The sequence below is a fragment of the Mycetomoellerius zeteki genome, unplaced genomic scaffold (assembly GCF_001594055.1).
Source record: "Mycetomoellerius zeteki isolate Tzet28-1 unplaced genomic scaffold, Tzet1.0 scaffold79, whole genome shotgun sequence".
Lineage (NCBI taxonomy): Eukaryota > Metazoa > Arthropoda > Insecta > Hymenoptera > Formicidae > Mycetomoellerius > Mycetomoellerius zeteki.
Genome location: NW_017257819.1, coordinates 731,945 through 755,819, shown reverse-complemented (window position 1 = coordinate 755,819; position 23,875 = coordinate 731,945). Strand labels below are relative to the sequence as shown.

The window sequence follows — 23,875 nt, the reverse complement described above, 5'->3', positions numbered from 1 at the left end:
AGTTAATTTTATTTTATTATAAATCATATTTATAAAATATATTTTTGTAAAGAATACTGGTAAGGTTTTTGGCAGTTTTCCTTATTCTTGCAACAAATGTTGGTATTCTTATGATTCTGCCAAATAAAATATTTTATTTAAAATATATAAAAAGATGATTAAAATTATTTTAATATCCTTCCCCACGTTTCTATTATATATTAATTACATATAATTATTCTTATATTTATAATTTCTTTATCTTATTTTAATTGTTATTGTATTTAAACATTGTTTATTTTACTTATTATAAGCCTAATAATTATGTATCTCTCTATAAAATCTAGTAGTTTATCTGGAACAAGAATACGGGTTCTAAAGGTATCCGTATTCTTGTGAACTTGATACGTTGTTGAAGTCGCACGCGCGAGAAAACGCGTCCCCGCTGGCAACACTGAATCGGCCACTAAAAATATTGGCCATAAATAATCTGAAATAACCTGAAATAACTGGATTTCTGTCAAAAAATAATCGTTCGTATCGATAAATCGGTAAAAATCGCGCATCCCTGCATGTTATCCCTTTCACCTTGATTCTAACCTGAATAGTCGTCGATGATCGTCGACTTTAACGATTAATATCAGTTATAATTAATATCTCGTTTTGCGGTTGTTCGCGAGACGGAGTGGATGTTTTTTCTAGTTTTTTTCTGCCATTCGTTCATTTGGAGCAAAAAATGCATCGAATGAAGCTAATTTTATTAATGTTGGTCATCAGGAAGTTCAACTGAATAATTAATCCGAATTGTATCTACGAAAATAGCCCAATTCGTCCGTAATCTTATTGCAAAATAATTCATGGAATTTGTATTTTCATTAAAATTCATTTGTCAAAAGTGTTAAAATTGTTTCTTATGACATAACTTTTAATTAAAAACGATATGGAGGAAAAGACAAGCCCTTTCAAAGAAATTGACTCCAACGATGTTGACACAGAGTCAAAAGTAAATTAACGTTTGCTTCCAATTAGCTATATTCATTAGCTATATTCATAGCTATATTTGAGATATGTTTGCAGGCAATGCTAAAGAGAAAATTACAAATGAAGTCGGAAGCACTCGTGTTGTTAAGCAAGGAAATGGATCAGAGTAGGGTAGAACGAGATCAATTCAAGTTGATGGCTGAACAAATTCAGGAACGGTTTCTGCATTTGAAGAAGCAGATGTGTGACATGAAAGAATTGAACAGGTATCTGATTCAGGCCTATAGTACGATGATATTACTTCAAGACTGTTTCATAATTTTTTCATTAACTTGTGCAATAAATTACAGTTTCGATGACGATTTTAGAACCTTGGATCTATTAGCAGAAGCGCGTGAACAAAATAAGTGCCTTAGGCTGCAGGTCGAAACGTTAAGGCAGAAGCTAGCGGATGCTGAAGGTGATATCAAAGTGTTACGTACGAATAATAATCGTATACCAATTGAACAACAGGAAACTCAATTAGCACCAACTATGCACCAAAGAGAAGAGATGATAGAGCAATTGGAGAAATTAAATTTAAAGGTAAACTAGATAATCAAAGAAGCATGATCAATGTTAAAAATCCTGATTGACTATCACAGTAGCCAATTATGAGACTGACTCATTGGCTGCATTCAATAGAAAAAATTTATTAGTGAGAGAGAGAGTGTTCAGTAATTTTTTAATATGATTGGTTTTTATGTTTAAATCCAGCAAAAAGGTAAAGATAAGAATCAGTTATATTACGCATTTGAGGCTTCCATGGTTATCTTCTTCGATTATATTAGAGGGTTATCACCGTGTCTTGTACCGTGATACAGTATCAGTGCACCTCTCGCCCTGATGAAGTGAAGCAGTATGGTTCACGAAACGTTGGCATCGACCATGAAAGAAGACACGGTGATAACCCGCAAACCCTCTAATATAATCGAATCAGTCATATTAAAGAATGACTAAGTGCTCACTGATTAGTTATCTTTGCTGAATGCAACCAATGATATTATAAATAATTACTGAATAAGTAATTCTATACTGACAGTTGTTATGTGAAAGTTAGAATATTTTATTTTATATATAATGAAATATATGTACAATATATATTGTATATGTATGTATTTGTGCATATAGGAAATTTTTTTAACGAGAAAGCCTTGTTCAACTTTATATCAGATCGATCTGCTTAAATATTTTGACGTAAATTTATGTATATATATATATATATATATCTAGTTTCATGTAAATTTATGTATACATATCCAGTTCTATAAATTGTGCGTTGAAATAATTTTGACCTTGAAACACAATTCTAAACTCAAATTGGAATAATAATATTACAAATTACATTGACAAGCAATTTTAATAATATTGATGCTAATGCTTAGTTTATACTATTATTCTGTTCATAAAAGTATTAAGATACGGGGATTATCAAAAAGTTAATAGTTAATAATTTACGATTTTTATTTAACATGTTATGTCAATATGTGCCAGAATAAAGTGTAAAATATCTCGTAAACTGTTAGATTTTTGATATCACTATCTTAATACTTTTATATGCAGAGGAATCATATCGTATAAAAAAAAATCATACAATTTCGTTTAAAAAAGTGAAAGTGACCTTTATATCTTTTTGATGCTTTCACCTAGAAAAAAAATATAACTAAAATATGACCTCCTCGAAACCGTTCCACTTTCATTTGAAACATTTTTTATATCATCAAAAATAAGCGAAATATTTCAGACGGTCGATTTAAGTGGACCACATGCGCAGAAATCTGTTTATGTTTCTCCTGTTTATGTAAGAATCCCAAGCGAAAGAAACAGAGTCTCTTACATATACAACAAATTATATGTGTGTATCTAACATGATACAATATAATGGCTATAACAATATATTAGAGTCTCAGTGCGTGCGTGCGTGCGTGCGTGCGTATGTGGTCTTTCAAATTCAGTTCTTTCTTGAACTTTGGCTTGAACGGACGTGTTTAAGATAATACATATCATGGATATAATAAAACATTTTCAGTAAAAAAAAGCTGTAAATGAAGAACAAAAAAAAATTTAGAAAATAAAAACCTGCTGATAAATTGATTATTTTTGGAGATGGTTCTTGGAAGAAGCGAGATTTCAGTTCTTTATTTGGTGTATGTTCTATCATAGGAAAATATTCCGGCAAAGTAATAAATCTTGTAGTAAAATCAAGCTATTGTCAGTTATGTACTTTTTGGAAAAATAAGAAAGATACCGAAGATTACCAGAGTTGGGCCGAAAATCATGAAAATGAATGCAATTATTTTATGTTCACTATCGGTTATTAATTCCTTGAATTGATTTATGATTTGACAAAGAACTGCCATTTAATGAAATCAATTTCTTCCACAGTGTTCACAGTTGCAAACAGATCTACAAACAGTACTGGATGAGAAACATGAGCTGAAGATGGAAAGGGATGCCTTCAAATGTAAGGCACATCGTTTGAATCATGAACTGTCTAAAGCTTTGAACGCTACCAAACCAGTCGATTTGGATGCTCTTATCAATGAAAATAGGTAATCAAGAATGTGTAATTATCGTTTTTAAATAAATAATTTATATTGTATCTCCTATTCTCCTCCTTCTATTTTCCTATCTCAAGGAGATGTTGTTATGGGTTTTCTACAATAAGTCATGTAACAATACCGAACTGTCATTAAAAGTTACAGAATCGGAATACTAGTTCTACTTATATTGCAAATATTCTAGATATCTGCAAGAAAGACTGCAGCAATTGCTTGAGGAGAAGGAGCTCACACGTCAATCTCTATCAAAGTATAAGGTAGATTGATAGTGAATTGAAGTTATTACTAAGTTTTACTAAGTATGAAAGCATTCCTTTTTTTGTAACTATTTTTTATATCAGATGATTAATTTTTTTGTAGAGTATGCTAGATAGTAAAAGGGCTAAAGGAACTATCAAGTTGGGAGCAAATTCTGCAGTTGGAACAGTGATGACTCACAAGCAAGGTAAAATATATACGTTGCGACAGCAAACATATATATTTATTTCATACCAAGGCGTGAGCGTACGATGAAAATTACACCATACTCACAAGCGTGGTGTAAGTTTCGTCGTACGCTCGCGCCTTGATACGAAACTTTTTTTTAAACTATAACAACGTTAATATAATCAAAAATGATGCTTAGAATTTACTACTAGCTTCAATATTTTCTCTTAAACAAAATCATGAAGCTGCGACAATTTCAGCCGACAGCTCAGCCACAAAATTGGCAGAGAGGCATTTCGGTATAGAGCTTAAGTATGTTCAAGGAGACGTTATTATGGGTTTTCTACAATAAGCTATTATCTAAGCTTTAAGGGGATGCTGGAGCGACGGCCAAACTTGATCGATGTCGATAAAACAGATTTTTAATTCCAAATAAAATATTACATACATTTCTTGCTTTGCTATATCATATGAATACGAGGTTATGTACACTCAAATCGTACTTCTCAAGCCATTTTTCTTGTAAGCTTCAAAATCATAATTTGAAGGTCTCATGATATTCTTATAAATTATTCAAATATGGAAAAGTACTTTTTGTTTGGATATATCCTTGCATTCATTTATATATGTGTGAAGGAAGTGAACCTACATTGTAACAGAAAACTAATTTACAATTTTTTGGGGATTTTCATACCGATTTGTACTTTTCCAAAAGTACTTGCGTTTTTTATTTTATTCTGTATAAGGAAAACAAAATAGTTTGAGAAAAACGAAATGAGCGTTCCGTCGGTATTCCAGCATTCCCTTAAGGGGATGCTGGAGTGGCCAAATTGTCGATATTTTGCAGATCGATATAAATTGTGAATTTACTGAGCGAAATAAAAAATCCTTTTATAGGATCTGGAGACTAAAGACACTTGGCGCTGCTAAATCGAATAAGAAAAACTATGAAAACAACTTATTAAAAATTATAATAATAGTTAATAGAAATAAATAATAAAAGACGGGATAAAGATAAAATTTATTTCTCCTCTATATGTTTTTATTTTTAGTCGAACAGCTTCTTCAAGAAAGTTCTTATATACCACCCCAGAAATCTGCTGCTGCCGTTACCGATCTACGGTGCCTTTGCACTGCCTTATTAGAGGCTTTAAATGACAAAACTTTAGCTCTGGCTCATCAGAAGAAAGCGAATAAGTAAATAGTTAAACGTTAGATGCATTTGTACATTTGCATTTCTATAGATTAACTTGCACACGCTATTTACAGAATATTGGCATTGAGAATTTGTGAATTGGATAGTGCTGTACAGTCACCAACCACGAAGCTCTTGGAGGGATACACAAACACCAATGTTGATTTGAGGTGTACGTATAACTAGACAATTGTAATCTTCGATGTTGCTATTAACATATGTATTATTCAGGGCATGCTAGAGTGACGGCCGAACTTGATCGATGTCGATAGTACAGATTTTTTAAATTCCAAATAAAAGTCAATAATAGTGACATTTTAATTCATTTCTTACATTATTGTTCTGTCTCACTCAAACATACCTCACTCAAACATGCCTCCGAAGAGACGCGCCCTTTACTGGGATACCGGATCCAGAGTACAGACTCTTCCGAGCCGACGGAGGAGTCTGTACAGGGCACTGTTAGCACCCCAGGCCGGCATCCGGACTCGGCTGCTCCGCCAGCAAGCGCCGACGGCAGCCCCGAGACCGGGGACAGCCAGGGGTGAGCCTCCGCACTACGACAACGTCGTGCCCTGACAATACCATTCAAGTTCAAACCAATGATACTTTCTTATATCCCTCTTGAAGTTATAAAATTTGTCTGGAACATTTTTCTGTAAAATGTATTGTTCAAAGGGTATTCGTCGTCATAAAAATGGACACCGTGTATGTACATACATGTATATACCTATTGTTATATTTAATTTTTACAGGTGACAGCGACTTTAATAATTTGGATCATACTAACAGCAGTATACATAATATCGAGGAGAACAATGTTGTAACAAATGAAGATGATGTACAGTGTAGCTCTTCGCCTGAAAGTCAAATTATGCAACAATTGCAGTCGATACAAATGAGTCTTCCAAGGAACTTAGGAGTATTGGTTCAAAAGGCATTAAATAATTTAAAAGATAATGATAAACAGAAGGTATGAAATTAAAAATATATTATAGAGTACAAATATATACAAAACAGAATGTCCTAGCAAACGAGAATGGATTGGATTGGATAAATACGTTTGAATCAAGTTTTCAAATCCACGTTATCCGTGAAAAAGGTCTTGAATTTTGTAGAGACTGAGTACACTGAATCCGTTTCCATATATCTAGATAAGTATAATAAATATGGACTCTTGTGGATTCATGTAGATTAAGAAATGAAAATATGCTAGTCTGTGATCCCAGAAAGTGATATATCGTTGGGAAGCATGCACCTAGATCAAGGCTCGGCACGATTTGCACTTATCGGCCGATTTTCGACTCGGCTCCGCCTTTCGCTACTCTTCTCACCTCATCACCCCGCGCGCAGTCCAAATGCCGCTCGACGTTTAAGAGCGTATGACGCTCGTAGACATGAGGTTCATCCGCTTTGGGCGCTCACGCTGTAAACTTCATTCTATATCTTTTTTTTTCGTTCATTACATAACTAAGATAGAATGAAGCAATGCGTAAATGCTCAATCTTACGCGTTGCTTCATTCTATTTTACCATGATAAAAAAGCTGCGCAACGATGTTATAACGCTAACGAAATTTGCGTTAAGAGTTACAGAATAGCCCTGCTGGTCGTTAATATTGCGTCTCTCTTCGATTTGTTTCTGCAGAGATTTTATATTTATTTATTGAATCGCTTGTAACTGTTTAACAGATAATTTCTTTTTTTGATCAATTTCTTTTCCTTTTATCCTACTAAATTAACAGGACATCTCTATTCGGGTTATTGTATGATCTAATCGAGTATGCTTATACTTCTTATATTCTCAGAACTATAAAGGAAAAGAGATACAAACGTAAGTCCAAAATGCTCTAATATCCGTAAATATCAGAGCATCTTGATACGGTCATAAAACATCAAATTTCTTCAAATTCTCTTTTAAAATAAATCTGCAAAAAATAGATTAATTAAAAAGAAAATCAAATATCAGTTCCTGATTTTTAAAGAAATTAATATTTATTTTCGTAGAAATTTTGAACATATTTTAATTCGCCTGTTCCTCACAGGAAATGTATATGATGTTGACAATTAATTTTACAGAGAATATATCAGTATATTATATCAGTTCCATCTTTTTTAACAGAATATATTAAAATGTATTTATACATATATATTTATACATGTACGTTATTTTTCAGAAGCATATACATACATGTTTGTATAGTATTCAAAAGTATTTGCTCATTCTGTTCTTTTTAATTAAATAAATAAAAGTGAATTTCAATCTTCTTTTCTATTCTTTCATATATTAGATTAATAATAATAATAATAATGTTTGGTGGCTTAAAATTTGTATTCTCTACATATGTAAAGAGAATATAATAAATTTAGAACTGAATTTAGATATATAAAAAGATACAAAATTGGGTTGAGCAAATACTTTTGTTCGATAGTGTAAATATTCGATTCTGCATAACTCTATTATCACTTGATATTTTTAATCCAGTCCGTGTATTCGGAGACACGCGTATATACTCCAGGATAGCCGGGTTCGCCACACTTATTGCCGAACGAGACAATGCCAATTTGTGTCCATCGATCCTTAATCCGCAACATCAATGGTCCACCCGAATCACCTTGACAAGCGTCCTTGCCGCCCTGCTTATAACCAGCGCACAAAAAGTTGTTAGTGATCGGTTGATGGTAAGCCATGTTGCAATCCTCATTCTTCCACACAGGTAGGATCGCCTGTTGTAGAACGGAGCTGTCTTTTCCACCTGTTATACCACATCATGGTTACGATAATTATTACAATTAAGAGACGTAAGAACGGAAACAAGTTTATCAAACTTAAGATTGGAAATTTAATTTGACTTCATAAAATAAATATATTCCTAACTAATTCTATAAGATATACAGGGTGTCTCATTTTCATTTAAGCACTGAAATACCTCGAAAATGTATTTTCGAAAAAAAAATGTTCTAAATAAAAGTTATAGGGTTTGAAGAGGACCTCAGATGAGCTATTTAGATTTTAGATCCGGGGCCTACTTTGGATCCAATAAAGTTCAGATTGATTTTTTTATAGAAATTCCTATGTTTTATTGTAGATTCATATTCTATTGGAAAAAATAAGGAAATTTTGTTCTTCATAATTTTTTACTAAACTTTCTCCAACAGAGACGCAAAATAGCGTTCAAAGTTCTTATTTTGAAACATTCCATTGCCAATGAAGGCAATTTATTGAATCCAAAGTAGGCACTGGATCCAAAATCGTAAGTAGCTTATCTGATGGCCTTCTTTAAATCCTACAATTTTGATTTGAAACATTTTTTTGAAAATGCATTGTTTTTATGATATTTTGGTATCTATAAGTTAAAACAGAACATCTTGTACATCTTTTATAAGTACATCTTCTATAATATCATTATATTATAATGACAAATGATCATGTTTGAGCACATATTAAATCCTCTTATCCTCTGTTTCTTTAAAGAGTTATAGAACTTTAAAAGCGGCGCCATTTCAAAGGCTTATTGTGCTCGGATGCAAAGCGTCCCGCCATCGCCCCCGTCCTTTCCTATCGATCCGAATGATCCATACCAATCTTCATTAAATTCAAATAAATCTTACATCGCAGCTATAAACAACGTGAAAATCGGTTGTTGAATATCGATAGAGCAATTATTCGGCCAGATACTGGATATTTTCCCGGATATCAGGTTCAAATTCCCCAAAATCCCCCCAAAAAAAGAAAAGCAAGGGAAAAATAGCGATAATAATTTTTTTAATCTTTCCAACGTGAAAAGAAAAAAAAATATAGACGGCTTTAGGATCCCCTTAAATGTAATATTTCGCAGAAAATAAAATTTTTTAAATTTCTCTCCGTACAATCTGAAAATGACAAATATAAATTAAAAAAACTGTCTACTTTTTTATCTCAGATAATTTACTCAAGATAAAATCTTTACTATTGCATGCAGGCATGCACGAACTGCAATGATTATTTATAGGACGCTATTATTATTTATTAATTATTTTAGTATTCTTGTTGTAACTCTGCATCTTAATTTTATTATTAAAAATACATTTTTTCTAACAAAAAGAACACAACTTGCTTCTTTGAATAAAAATTTAAATAAAAATTTTGTATGGTGTTGAGAAACCGTATTTTTCAATCATTCTTACGACCTTTTAATTCGTATTTAAATTTTGACTTGATCAATTTTTGATATTTTGATGACTCTGAAAATGAAATTGATATGTGTGGCAAGAATTTAAATTACAGTATAATAGTCATGATCAGAAAATGTGTCTGATGTCTGAGATGTTTCAATTACCATAGTAAGTGTTGCCCCAACCGGCGACCGTTGGTCTGGTACCGACCAACAGATCTCCACGAAACCGCGGCAAGCAAATGGGTATCACATATGGCGTCCTTCTTACGAGGCTGGTGAGTTCGAGGATGGCGATGTCGTTGTGAAAATTGGCGCGCGAGAATTTTCGATGCGTGTGAATCTGCTTTACCGCATAAGTCTCTGGCGATGAGGGCTCATCATCGTTTTCCAGATCGATATCGCCAAGACGCACGGTAAACTGGCGGGCAGAGAAGCTGTAATCCATCAAAAAGTTTTTTTTTAATATTTACATAAAATGTACATATTTGAGGCAAAGCATTGTAAGTACCGAAATTGTATAAATACGTTTTATTATATGAATAGGTTGTAAGTGCTGTGTTTTACATGTTAATAGAGGAAAGGCCCCTATTATGAGATACCGAATTCATTTTGGATAAATGTTAGCAGTTTATGGACAGAATTTTAAAAAATAATAGGTCATTTTGAAGGGAATTTAATAAGCTTTAAGATAATGTTATGTAAAATATAATTCAAATTCTATTTTTTTTTAAATTAAAGAAATGTAAAAAGTGAGCAAATCGTAAATTCAAAAAATTGTGCTCCTAATATGCTCCTAGAAATCGATAATAAAATGCAAAGTGTATCAGTATTGCAATAAACTTTTAAAAACTGTTAAAAAACTTTATTTAATGTTTCTAAAACACAAACAAACACAGCCAACGTGCACGAAAAATGAGCATGCGATAGATTATACCCAGAACTCGTCTTCAGGTAGTTGGAACCAAGCATCACAGAAATAGGCATTCGATATTCATTCCAGTTGTCCTTTTTATTATTGTACAATAACATTTATACTTTAGTAACGATTTTCACTATGGCATAGGAGCATAGGTTATTTCATATTAGAAATACCCTGGGTATCTTACATTACGATTTCCACGATCATCAAATCTAACTTCTATAATTAAGCAATTTAACATATCCTATATTTTTCTATTAGTACGACCTTACTCTATCACTACATGAAGAATTTATTGCCAAATATTTATTTATTAAATAATAAACAAGGTTTAAAGGCTCATCTCAATGAAACTTGAAGACATCCAAATTCTAAAATGATTTTTTACAGACTACGGGCATGATCTAATAATGAATTTTCCACTAAATAGTTTTTAATCCAAGAACAATAAATTGGAATCAATGGTGGAACCAATAGACAGCATTTATTAGTTTAACAAAAATGTTTTTATCTCATATTAAGCGCCTATCTCATAATAGGAAGCTTTTCTCTAATAATTAGCGTAAAAATGTTGATACAAAAATGAGCGATACAACTCAATCATTTTTACTTGGACTTAAACGTTTCAAAATTTCAACTTTTGTTTTTAATTAGAACTTAATTAAAATTTTTGCAAATCCTGGTGGAAAAATTTTAACGAAATTTTATTGAAATTTGGATGAAATCACTGGTCAAAATGTTCCAAAACTAATATAAAATTCATTGCAATGTTATTAATTTCATTAAAATTTAATTAAAATTTTACATTAATTTTTGTACAGAATTTTTATACAGAACTAAAGACTGTACTTTCAAAATGCATGTCTCATTTACATTCGTCTTTGAACCTACAATTCGTATTCAAGGAACAATTTCATAAAACTATCAGTGAAAAGTTTCGTAATGTTGCACCTTTTATCGTATGCTGAGTAGTTTTCTTCTTAGGAGAAATTGAACTTCGCTGTGTCCTTCTGGTGGTAGTACCGCGTATTGGCTGTGGAATGACAAAATAACGACATTTTGTAATGAATTTTTGATGAGGTTGCAAAGAAAAACGCAAATACTATTAGTTAAACTAGACGATTTTTGGCGATATAAAGAAAAAAAGTACTGCAAAGCTGGATTTTTGTATAGAGATCTGTAATAGTGTACTTTTTAAAAAATGAAATTGTAGGAAATTTTATCAGCTTCATTTTCGAACTGAACATTAATTTTTGTACAACGAATAGTTTCTGAAATATTTGCAAAAACCGATTTTGTGAGACATTTTTTCAAGATGGCGTAGCCGGCCATGCCTTAACACATGGGGACTTTTGATATGTTAAAAAGTACATTATTACAGACCTCTATACAAAAATCCAGCTTTGCAGTACTTTTTTCCTTTTTAAACTCTAGTTTTACTGGGCTATATGTAATGATAAACAAATCAATAACATCTTGTTGAAACTGTAATGAATTTTCGATGAAATTGCAACCAAAAAACGAAGATACTCTCTAATGACAAAGTAACGACATTTTATTGAAATTGTAATAAATTTTTGAAATTGCAACGAAAACGCGCAGGTATACTAGCACCTGCGCTTTTTTGTTGCAACTTCATCAAAAATTCATTATAATTTTAACAAAACATCGTTAATTTGTCGTTACAGATTATCCGCGCGTTTTCGTTGCAACCTCATAAAAAATTCATTACAATTTCAACAAGGTGTCACTAATTTGTCATTACAGAATATTTGAGCTTTTTCGTTGCAACTTTATCGAAAATTCATTATAATTTCAATAAAATGTTGTTAATTTATCATTACAAAATATCCGCGCATTTTCGTTGCAACCTCATTAAAAATTTATTACAATTTCAACAAAGTGTCGTTAATTTGTCATTACAGAGTATTTGAATTTTTTCGTTATAGTTTCATCAAAAAATTATTACAATTTCTATAATATTTCCTTATTTCTTCATTAAACAAAGTTAGTAATTTTTCATTGAAATTTCATTTTATTTTTATTGGATTCTCATTAAAATATTATTTGTTTTTAATTAAACAACAGAAAATTATCTTCTCAGCAAAATATAATTGAAATTTCGTTGTATAATCATTAAAATTTCAAATATAATGAAAAATCAAATTAATCGAAATTTCATCAAAGGAGGACGAAAACTTGTCGATTTTTGTCCCCAACCAGGAATTGAAATGTTTTTTTTTATAGTTTTCGAATTGCAGAATTACGTGGAGCAATCAGTTTTCAATATAAAGGGAATATAAGAAGAATTTCTTATAAAAATTTTAACTAAAGGAAATTTTGAAATTTGCAGGTGAGAAGATAAAGACCCGAGTATACTATTTGTAAATTTCTATTTTTTTAATTTCTGACTAAAAAGAATAAGAATTTGTGTAGATCAAATATTGATAGAATGTTGCTTACGGTCGCTGATGCTGATCAAGCGTGCAATGAGCAGCGGTGAGGATGTGACGTGGTCCTATCAACGATCCCCCGCACCAGAACTCTGTTCGCCGGAAGCCATGAAGGAAGATCGCCGCCATCCAAGGCCAACGACCAGATGGCGCATCTTCTCCTCCAACCACTCGCCCCCGACCACCTGAATATATCATCCCGCACTCTAGACAGATAAGAATTTTTTGTTTCAAAAAAAGATCTTTCATAAAATTTTATCTACCTATTTGGCGATAAGAGTACAATAGTAACATGAAGAGTAAATAAATCATTCGATAAAAATTCTCTTTTAATAGGTTCTGCCAATTGAATATTTTAATGCAAAAAATTATGCTGAAGTACCATCATCATCTTGAATAAAATTGTTGTCGATTGTCGCTATTGTTTCGAAGCCATTCGTATTGTTGACCAACGAGACTGGCGACAGGACAGTATGTGTAGGTCTTGTCGTCGAGGCTGTCACTGGGTATAGCGGGATCGGGCGTGGTGTGGGGGTTTTCGTTGGTCGAATCGTTGGTCGTGAAGATTGTCCAACATTAATCCCGGAGGGCACACCTCCAGTGATACTGCAACATTCATTCACCTAACAAGTAATCCTACCTTTGTGTTACTTGTCGATTTTATTGAAACTCATTGTCAATAGATTTGTAGAGTAGTAAAAAATAATAGAATGAATTTTTTTATATCGGTAAAGATGTTGATGATAAAGTTTTAAGAGTGAAAACGACCCCTTGTATTTATAAATTAGTAATTGATTCACTCTCTAAATCTGAATCAGTGGATATAGTCACTAATTATCCAGTGGCATACTTGGCACTGATATCAGTGATTATCCATTGATTCAGATTTAGAGAGCATTTAAGCTCAGGTATTACAGCTATTTTTGAATGATGAGGATCTCAAGGACAAAAGATTTTCATATTGCTGAAAGGAAATTTAATGTTGGAATAATAGAAATCAAAATAGCGGATCCAATATGGCAATCTGATAAATTCAAACAGTCTTATCTCGCTCTTTGCCGGATCCAAGAATAACCAACGAGGAGGTGGTGAGCCTATCCTTATTTTGATTTTTTTACCGATATAAAAAATATGTGTATTATTTTTGACTACTCTACAAGTCTACTGACTCAATAAAATTGGCGAGTAACAGAGTTATTTGTAAGTATATTTCTAATTGTCTTTTTTACACGAGAAAAAGGATATTTAATGTTAATAAAGTTCTCCTAAAATTAATAAAACGGATGACCAGACAGAAAATGGTGTGAATTTAATGAAGAATTTACTTAGGAATAGAAGGATTGCTGATTTTGTCCACTGGGCAGCAAACTCCTGGCACAATTAGCCTCTTGAAACACCACGAGAGCCTTAGCTTATTAAAATCGAGCAACAATTGCGGGCAATTGCTGAGATCCTGGCACTTGCCGATTCCACCTTCAGCAGTCGTGCATGCGGATAGAGAGGACTCCTCTCTCCTGTTTGCGAGTTCTTCCACAGGCTGTTGTTGTTGGACCGACGGCGCTTGTGTTGTAGAAGATGTGATTGTTTGCCTCAGTGGCAACGCAACACCACGCACTAAGGGCGCTATACTGTCCGTCACATTGCGACCTGAAAAAAAAGGTTCAAGAAATTCGTATTCAGAACTGTGCATGTAAGAAAATACTAGAATTGTTTAGCTCTATGATATTTATATGGTAAAAATTAGTAAAATTTGATAAAAACTTTTTTCAAAATTTTACATATAACCTTCTAAAATTTCAATATTCAAAAATTTTAGATTTTTTCTGTATAATTTTATAATTTTCTAGCTAGGATATTTTTCAGATTTTTTTGTTACATGTGAATTATAACACTTTCCGAAAGTGCTGAGAAAGTCTACATCTTTTCTGATACTTCTTATTGTATGTGAATTCTAAACTATAAACTCTAAGGTTTTTTAATTTATATATATATATATATATAAAAGGATATTTCATTTTAATGTCCCATGCGCAGTCATAGCTATAAATTATGAAACTTTTTCATCAAGAAACTCATCGATATAAGAAATGAATAAGATATATTAATTCAGTAATTTAATATATTAATTTATTAATTTAATATTTTAGTTTACCAACTAATTAACATATTTATTTTTTTCGTATTACCTAAAATATTTTTGGAGATAGTGTACAACGCTGAGGGCAATTCCTTCGGCGGATAATTCGAGATTTCGACGCCTCTCGTCATATTAACGATATAATTGCCTACGGTGTTCAAGGCGCCTAGAGTCTCGCTGATAGTAGCCAGAGGATCGCTATGCTCATGTTCTATCTTCATCAGGTGCGTATATGGACTTTGCGTGTCCCTGCGGGCATACATCGGCTTGTCCGATCTGCTCGGTCCAGGGGGGGCATCCCAGGCGTGCAGCCATCCTCTCATCGGCGAGACGTACGAGTTTGTGTATCCGTACGCTGCGCGATTTTTATCTCGTGTGAATCAAAAGCCGGTCGAATCGTTGTAATAAGAAAAAAATACGTGAAAAGATTTCAAACAGCGAAGCGGAAACATTTTGCAATTTTTAATCCTCATGATCATTATCTTTATTGCTAGCAATGTATTTTTCCGCAAAGTTTTTAGAACTGTGTAATTCTTATTCATTGATTACACTTACTATGTTACAAGATTTCTTAACATGAGAATGATTGTTATATAAATATGTATTTTTAGTTGCTACAAAACAATATGAGGTCAAAAAAATTTCATTACCTACAGATTTTGAGAAATAAAAAATTTTATTTTTGAAAAATCTACAAATTTAAAATAATTTAAAAACATAAATGAGAAAAACGAAACGTAAAAGAAGCGTTTTAAGAAATATAATATAAACATCTATTTTAACATTCCGCTGTTTCAATTTATATTTCCTAGAATTTTCGTTTATGCTTCTGTCATTTTTCCCTTATATTCGACTTACGAATTGATCTTTATTTTCGTAAGCTGACAATAAGATGGCAACGACGATGGCGCGAGTCAAAACGATTTATCCTCATCGAATTCACATAACGATGTTTTTGCTGTAGATATAATACAATATATTTATGCCAATAAGAATATTTTGTCGAGACGAAAGTTACTTACGATAAGTGCGGTAATGCACGACTTCTTCGGTGTATGAGATAGAATTAGCAAATAGACTCCATATTATGCACAGGTCTGAAACATGGATATTACATAAATTATTATTACGTGAATTACATATGCATAATCAATAATATAATTAACATTATATTATTATATTGTAACATTATCCCCAAATATTTTTGCACTTAAAATAAGATAGATATACATATATTTGGCCTTGAAAAGAAAGACAGCGAAGGTGCTGAATACAAAAAGTGCAAGCAACGCGAACAGACCTATCTACTACTGGATGCACCCACTTTCTCCTTGAGGCTAAAAATTTTTCTGCAAATATGAACTACATAAAAGCGAATATTTCAATAATCAGCACATTTTCAGCAATGTAAAATGTAAATTAAATCTAAATGTCATTCTAGATAAAGATAATTAATATTTTTATTATCTAGATAAAGATAAGATGACATTAAAATTTTATCTAGATTTCATCTAGATAAGATCCAACACTGCGTATCTGATACATGATTTATACGTATTTCTACGAATCTGCTATATAGCTATAACATTGCAAATTTTATGTATCTGATACGTAAGTAAATTACATATCTATAGGCGGTCATTTATCGGTATTAAATCATGTATGATTCATACGTATTACTATGTATCTGCTATATAGCAACATTTCAAATTTCATGTATCTGCTACGTATTTGAAATCTAAAATGCTGTGCGGGTAAATACAATTTTGATAAAATTTAGGTAAATAATTCTAATAATTAATTAGTAATTTTAATAATTTTCTACTTTGGTTATATAAACAATAATCGAAAATAATTTTGTTTATTCATGACAATTATGACGTTCTTCGTAGGTTATCGGAAATACTGTAACATAACACACGTTTCCTCGTTTATTAAACGCACTCATGCTTTTTATAATAAAAATAGATACATTTGTCATATATCAAATGTATTATGTAATGTGAAAATGTATGCTGGGACACTCTTGGACTTTGGAAATTTCACACATGAATGTGACGCACTCTATATCTATGTCATACTTTCTCTAAAAGAAGAAATATAATTAAAAAAAAATACACGCTTGACATATGACAAATGTATCTGTTTTTATTATAAAAAGCATGTCGAATATGTTTAATAAAGTGAGATTAAAGATGCACGACTTACGATGGGCGAGAGAAATTTTAGCGAAGAATACCAGTCTTTGCAAGTGTCTCTTATAATTAATATTAATAAAATGCTTGGTTACAGTCAAACATGTTAAGCACCGCCAATTAAATCTTTTGACACTGTGTTTAAATGAAAAACAGTTGCTTTGGGGAATGTTTCTAAATTATCCTGAGATTATCGTTAGGCGGAATCTCTTTACGATTTGGATCTAGTTCCGGTTCCTTGAACTCAATTGACCATCGTGAAAAAAGAATTTTAAGAACACTACTCTAATAGGCCATGACAGTAAAAAAAAAAGCTGGATTCCTCAAGAAAAGGAGAAAAAGATAAAGAGAAGGAAAAAAGTAAAAAGTAGCTGATTGCTATTAGAGGCTCGAAGGAATGCAATCGTCTTGGGATCACAAACGCGTGACCTAATTGTAAAAGAAGTCTTTGAAGATAAGTGCAAACACGCATGTATGCGTTTTCTTCGATCCTCGAGGGCTTTGAGAGAATGAGATCGAGAGTGGTAGTATATCGTGGTGTTTCATGTATAAAAAAAAAAAAATGATAAAATTACGTGTCTCGACCGGGCGCGTAGAAGTATTAAGATTTTTCGGAACTAGTTTCAGAGCGACGGCCTTCTCTTATCGACGGTGAAAGTCACTCAGCGTGAAAGTGTGCCTTTCTTCTTCCGTTCACTGATTCACGCTGCCTGGATACATCGAAGAGAAATACGGCCGCGGTGAGGACGATAGTTTGTCTCTCGATGACTCGGAAGTCGGTATTCAAGTCGGTATTCAGCTTTTATTTCAAGACCGTCTTAAGTAAATGTTTTAAGATGCTAATACGGCTCACTAATTGATTCATGACATCTCAAGACTGTACTTAAGGCTCGGTTCCCAAACAGCACAGAATATTTATGATAAATATTTATTAATACTCATTTTTTTTAATGTTATATAGATATTTAATACATATTTTATATAAAGCTTTATTCGAAATATTATTAAAATATAGACTAAATATTTTATGCAATAGAGGGATCGATCTCTTTTTATTTTCAGCTATAAGCGTTACAAGGACGCTCCGATTACGTACATCAGGATTGTTTATTTCACGGTATGCGGGTCGAAGTTGCATCGCGTCTCTTCGACCGATCATACTACATCGTAGTAAAAACCATTTTGCATTTGTTGTTTTAAAATCGAACCTTGCTAAAATTTTTGGGTTCAATTTTTAATATACCCGAGAATTAATTGAATATAACGTGATTGTGTTATTTATGAATATTTTGTGTTAAATTGATATTTAACATTTTTTATTGTTGAAATAACACAATTCATATAGTATTTTCCATCAAATGCGTATCACAAGATTCTTTGTTTTATCTTTTTCAAGTGTCAGTTGTTTTTTATTTATTAGCAATAGTGCTGCACATTTTATTAATGTCGTTAAAAAACGTGACAGATAAACTAAGGTTACTAAGGTAGATATCTCTAAAAATTCATTCAAAGGATCTCTAAAAAAAAGGATAAAGCATTTGGTGACTTGATTCGCAATTACATGGAGTCTAATTATGGATAATTGCCATTATTTCATTTAATTAAAATTAAAACATATAAAACGGTACCGGGAAATGAAATAAAATTATCCATAATGTAATCTTTATGATCAATTATAACTATTAAATATTTTTTTATTAATTGTTCGAAATTGTTCTGGATAAAAAAATGAATTTTTTTTTTTAAGAGTGATCCACAACTAGCTTTACCGTATATATAAAAAATTTTTTATCGGGACGGAATCATATTCTGAAATTTTCCGCAAGTACACTAAAAGAATCTTGTCTGAGCAGCTCGGTTACGGAGACAACGCTATTACAGTTGAATACATGTGGCACATTAATTCATAACATTTCATAAATGTGTTATTCCGCTACTTTTAGATCTTATATCTCGGCTGAATAATTTCGCGTGACGGGGAAAAACGCAGCTCCTTTCGAAGAATCTTTTTGTGTTGTACGTATTTGTGATACATATTTACGTACATTTCATGTTGAGTATAGAATATATATTACGCATAGTAACCCAGATATGCTGAAAGTTGTATGCGTGCGCGATACATACATTATAAGAATTTCGCAATTTTATTTACGACATCATATAGCATAAGAAGGATAAAAGGAGAACATGCCCGCGATGTATGCCAACGTTTAAATTTCCGAATGATGAGTTCGTGTTCGTGACGTGACGATTTTACGAGCCTTGATCAGAAACTATCCACTTCCTCTCCAAAAAAGACACGCAATTTTTCATTTCAGAAATGTTATTTTGTAATTTTTGTAAGATATTATATGAAGACATTGTGCGTAACACGAAAAAAACAGTTAAATAATCATATAATTATCTATTTTGAACGCAAGATAATCTGTCTTAGACACCAATTTCAATTGTAAGGCATCTGATCACAGATCTTCAAATTGATGACGTCAGGAGCAAGAAAATACATAATGAAAATTCTTGCAAGAAATATATTAAAATAAAAATATTTTTCAATAATACAATATTTACATTTGAAAAAATACATTTGTAAAATATACTGAAAACTCCTCTTTTATCTTGGAATAGAATAAATTCATATTAATCTCGTATAGCTCGTTTTGTTTTCTGATCAGATATAATTCAATTTCAAATATATTAAAGTTATTTATTGATTACCGAAACACAAGGAGAGTTTTCAGTACATTTTATAAATATTCTGTCGATTGCAAATGTCGTTTTATTAAAAATTACTTACATTTTAATATAATTTCCTGTATATATATTCTTCTCACTTTTAACATCACAATCCAAGATGGCTGCAGTGAGAGTAAGGAGGAGCATTAAACATCTATTTTTAAAAAATTAGAATTGTTAGAATTATTCATATAAAATTATGCACATATATTTTATAAAAAAATTAGATTTAATTAACGATTACCTAGATTGGGATTAATTAAGGTTTGCAACGACGGGAAACAATGCGACTTTTATGCGACCGACTAGATACAATTCGTTAATGTTTTCGTAAGTTTGCGAATCTGTGTCACACACTAATGAGTCGGGAATCGTGTGAAGATCGCACTATTATTAGACTAAAAATTGGCGTGTCGATTTGGTACTGGAAATCTGAATCCCAATAATGATTCACAGGTGGATAAAAGTAGAGTAGAGCGGGGCTAATTGCGCATAGAGGCAAGTTGGGCAAATTGAAATATCTAAATAACCAAAATATATATAGATACGTCTATGCTTACGCAAGATAACACAAAGACAGAGATTACTGCGCTTAATACAATAATTTATGTCCGGCTGTCAACAGCCAAATACGTGTCTTTTTTCGTTTTCGTATATCAAAAATAAAATTAGCTAAGTATTCTTTTTGATCTACGTGGTAATTAAAGCGATCAATGACAATCAAATGTGTTTTTTTATATATAAGTTATTAACGTATTTTTTAACTTTAATGTTCAAATTGATATTTTATTTACTGTTTTTCAGTTATAAAAAAATATTTCAGTCAACACCGATATGGGGTCAACACTAATATCGATCCACTTTACATCCTTGTAATTAACGTAATTTTTTTCTTATTTAGAGATACATTAAGATACATTAACACCACACCAGAGATATATTAAGGATTTATAAGTACTTAAATATTGAGCCAGATGAACATGCAACGTTTTAAAGAATTTACCATTAGTCTATCATAATTGTATGAAGATTTATAATAATTTAAAAAAAAAGTGTCACAACTAGCTCCGCTCTACCCTAATCATATCCCAAATGGCAATTATTTCGTGAGACATTAATGAGAAAACTGATGCCGCGCGAGGCTTCGTTCCGTCAGTAGGTCACCAGGATCTTGGTATCGTTAGACAATCGGCGACGACGGCAAACTCCGACTAATCCGAGAAAGTGAGAATCGGACCGTGCACGAGGCACGGAGAATTTACAAACGGTGGCCGTAATTGAGGCCACCTTCGACCCGCGATTCTCGCGAGACGCACGTCCGTTTTATTGAAGCAAATTGAAATGAAACCATACGTGTTCCGAAAATTTAATTTCAAATAAATTTAAGGATAACCGTAATTACTCGATGGGATTTTTCAGTACAAATAATTACAAGTACAAAAAATTTTTAAATATATACAAATAATTATACTTATTATTGAACTTGCAATCAACTACAATTATTTATATTAAAAAATTTGATTATTCGCATGCAGAATCGTGCACCACACAACTCTGTGTATTGGCTATCGATTTCTAATTACAATTATATTAACGAGTCAGACAAATAAATTTGTTTAAATCAAATGAGTAAAGAGTCAATATGATTGAAACTTGATGCCTAATAATATTTATATAAATTTTTAAATACATTTTTCAGTTGTGTATTGCACACCAATTATTGTCATACTTGAAACGCAATAACGAACTAAAGCTAAAATAATATCACAAATAAATTAGTCGTCAAATTAATAATGATGTTTATAAGCATCTTCAAACGTATAAATAATTTATTGCGAAAAATATCCCAACCGAAATAAATTTATTTAAATCATCTGACAAAAGTAACATTTCTCTTCGTCACGTATTTTTCGGTATCTCTCTTTCGCATTTTGATAAAACGATAGGCAAATTGTGAAAACATTGTACAATAATTAATACATAAAATAATAAAAAATTTCGCAATAATTGCTTTAAGATAATTCGTCATAATGCAATAGTTTTGTCAAACTAAAATAAATAAATTTCTGAACGATATTTGTAAAAAATTATACAAATCCAATTTATAAATATTTTATAATTCATTTTCTTTCAAGAATGTAATAAATGAGACGCTGATAGTATGTTGAAGAAACAAATCAAGTTACGTTGTTCAATTATTTCCAAATGATCGACGAACACTTCCGAAAGATTGATTCATATATGTATATCCCAAAAGCCGTTTGAATTTTTAATTTTAAATTTTAAATTTAGCTATGTTAAATATATAATATTTCATGATGCAATATATATTTCTGTATTATAATTTAAAAATAAGATTTGTACATTTTTATTGAGCACAATTATATTTTTAAAATACATCTAAAATATTTTCCTCAATTGTTGGACAATTTCTTTCCCCAAATTTTATTATAGAAAGTACACCGCTAAGATAATTCTCTATCGTTATTGTTTTGCTGAAATATTATGTTGAAATGTCGAAATTATTAATTGCACAAACAGCTGTTACCAATATTTTAGAAAAGATTAGAGTTTCGTATATCTATTTTTGTAAATATACCCGTATAATTGCAGATTTCAAATTTTATGCAATATTTCGTCACGTAAAGTGAATTATCATATTATTACAGCCATAATTGGAAAAATGTAGTTTTTTACTTTGTGTAAAAATAAAATTAGTTTATTAAGATTTATACGCATGATAATTTAATTTTAATAGGTGTGCAAGTGTGCACTAAAAAGGAAACTTGGCTTATGTAATTATGAATCATAAAGTAAAAATGACAATAAAATTAATATTACGCCATCTTTCCTACAATTATCGTGTCAATTCGTTTGGGAACATTTTCTATATATTTTAAGTGGTTTATTTTGATTGCTTCAATTCTATGATACACATTAATCAAACGCATTATTAATTGACGTTTGTTTGTTGATGACATGTATATATTCCTTAGAAATTTTCCTTTTCAATTCTCAAAGGTTCTCGATGGAGTTGATTAAATGGCGTATAGGTGAAAGATAGTGTGTATATTTAACATTTAAATATCAGTATTTCATAAAGAAATAATAAGTGTTGCTATTTTCATTTAAATATTTTCATTTAAAAATTAATTGCAGCTTCAACATTTTTATAAATATCCTATCGGGAAGTACTTTTACATTTGGCATTAGCGATTACAGCATCCAGCGGATTTATTTACTCGCGTAGTCTTTTTTTCGCTGGACCGAAAGTAACGGATGAGGCTTAAGAAGCGATCCTTTGGAAGACTCGTGCTACTGAGGAGATATGCAAATAAATCGCTTTCTTGTCATCGACACGCCGATTCACGAACTTCATTTTCACTTTTGAAATCTATACTGCGCCAGTAAGTCATACTTGAACGTATAATATCCGTCGTCACTGTTGCGCGACGTTCTATCGTCAATTCGTCCGAGCGGAACCAGCCGCCTCGTGATGGTCGTCGACATTCGCGTTTTCACACCCTTTTTAAAATCCGAGGAAGACTCTCTCGGCAAGATTAGAAAAGGAAAAATTCTTACTTACTCAGAGCCGTTGATGAAGACATCTTCGTTCGAAGGGAAGAGGGGAAAAAACTTATCTCGCGGACATCCCCCGGCGTTTGTTTGTTTACAGCGTCGCGGATGGCATCTGTGACACCCAGGGCCGAACGAGAGACACGGCCGAACTATTTTAGCTAAGAATTGTCGCGGAGAGTACCGTCGGCGAGTTATGCATGATGCGTCGAAAGCGGCGAGAGAAACAGAAAGAGGGAGAGGAAGAGAGAGAAAGAGAATGAGAGTGACAATTGTGGCGAGGAGAGGGCACGACACCGGCAGTGAAAAAAAAAAAAGAAAGAAGAGAAAGAAGAGATCAGTAAAGGAAGTAATCACGATTGCACGGGACGGGCCACGAAACGACTGTCCGTGAAAAGACCTCGACACACTTTACTCTCGACCGAGACTCGCGACCAACCGATCGGTTCACTCTCTCCCATTCTTCCTCCTTCTTTCTCCGGAGGCGCCGGTCCCTGGTCCCCTCAAGGGAAAGTGGTGTTCTCAG

At 32.1% G+C, this 23,875-nt stretch overlaps 2 protein-coding genes across 4 annotated transcripts; one reads left to right on the top strand and one right to left on the bottom strand.

Annotated features, from left to right (window-relative positions):
- Positions 1–505: 505 nt before the first annotated feature.
- Positions 506–7,023, top strand: LOC108729817 (coiled-coil domain-containing protein 149). Of its 3 annotated transcripts, none has more exons than XM_018459140.1 (9): positions 506–530; positions 1,057–1,226; positions 1,311–1,545; positions 3,385–3,551; positions 3,745–3,817; positions 3,921–4,005; positions 5,039–5,183; positions 5,256–5,353; positions 5,937–7,023. In XM_018459140.1, the coding sequence occupies exons 2-9, from the start codon at positions 1,060–1,062 to the stop codon at positions 6,158–6,160; spliced, it is 1,194 nt and encodes a 397-aa protein (XP_018314642.1). In that variant the 5' UTR covers positions 506–530; positions 1,057–1,059; the 3' UTR covers positions 6,161–7,023. The 3 variants fall into 3 exon arrangements, with proteins under 3 accessions (XP_018314642.1, XP_018314641.1, XP_018314640.1); XM_018459139.1 differs by lacking the exon at positions 506–530 and adding an exon at positions 876–982 and having other exon boundaries at positions 1,329–1,545; XM_018459138.1 differs by lacking the exon at positions 506–530 and adding an exon at positions 876–982.
- A 497-nt stretch (positions 7,024–7,520) lies between these two features.
- Positions 7,521–23,840, bottom strand: LOC108729777 (proclotting enzyme). Its single transcript, XM_018459063.1, has 8 exons — positions 23,360–23,840; positions 15,868–15,942; positions 14,895–15,200; positions 14,034–14,355; positions 13,091–13,314; positions 12,719–12,914; positions 9,499–9,770; positions 7,521–7,935 (listed from the first exon to the last, which is right to left on the bottom strand). The coding sequence occupies exons 1-8, from the start codon at positions 23,379–23,381 to the stop codon at positions 7,643–7,645; spliced, it is 1,710 nt and encodes a 569-aa protein (XP_018314565.1). The 5' UTR covers positions 23,382–23,840; the 3' UTR covers positions 7,521–7,642.
- Positions 23,841–23,875: the final 35 nt, after the last annotated feature.

Coding starts and splice junctions, on each gene's coding strand:
- LOC108729817 (XM_018459138.1), top strand. CDS start 920: ATGGAGGAAAAGACAAGCCCTTTCAAAGAAATTGACTCCAACGATGTT. Junction 1,546..3,384: donor TGGAGAAATTAAATTTAAAG/GTAAACTAGATA, acceptor TTTCTTCCACAG/TGTTCACAGTTGCAAACAGA. Junction 5,354..5,936: donor CACCAATGTTGATTTGAGGT/GTACGTATAACT, acceptor TAATTTTTACAG/GTGACAGCGACTTTAATAAT.
- LOC108729777 (XM_018459063.1), bottom strand. CDS start 23,381: ATGTCTTCATCAACGGCTCTGA. Junction 15,201..15,867: donor CGTGCATTACCGCACTTATC/GTAAGTAACTTT, acceptor AAAATCGCGCAG/CGTACGGATACACAAACTCG. Junction 13,315..14,033: donor AGCAATCCTTCTATTCCTAA/GTAAATTCTTCA, acceptor TGAATGTTGCAG/TATCACTGGAGGTGTGCCCT.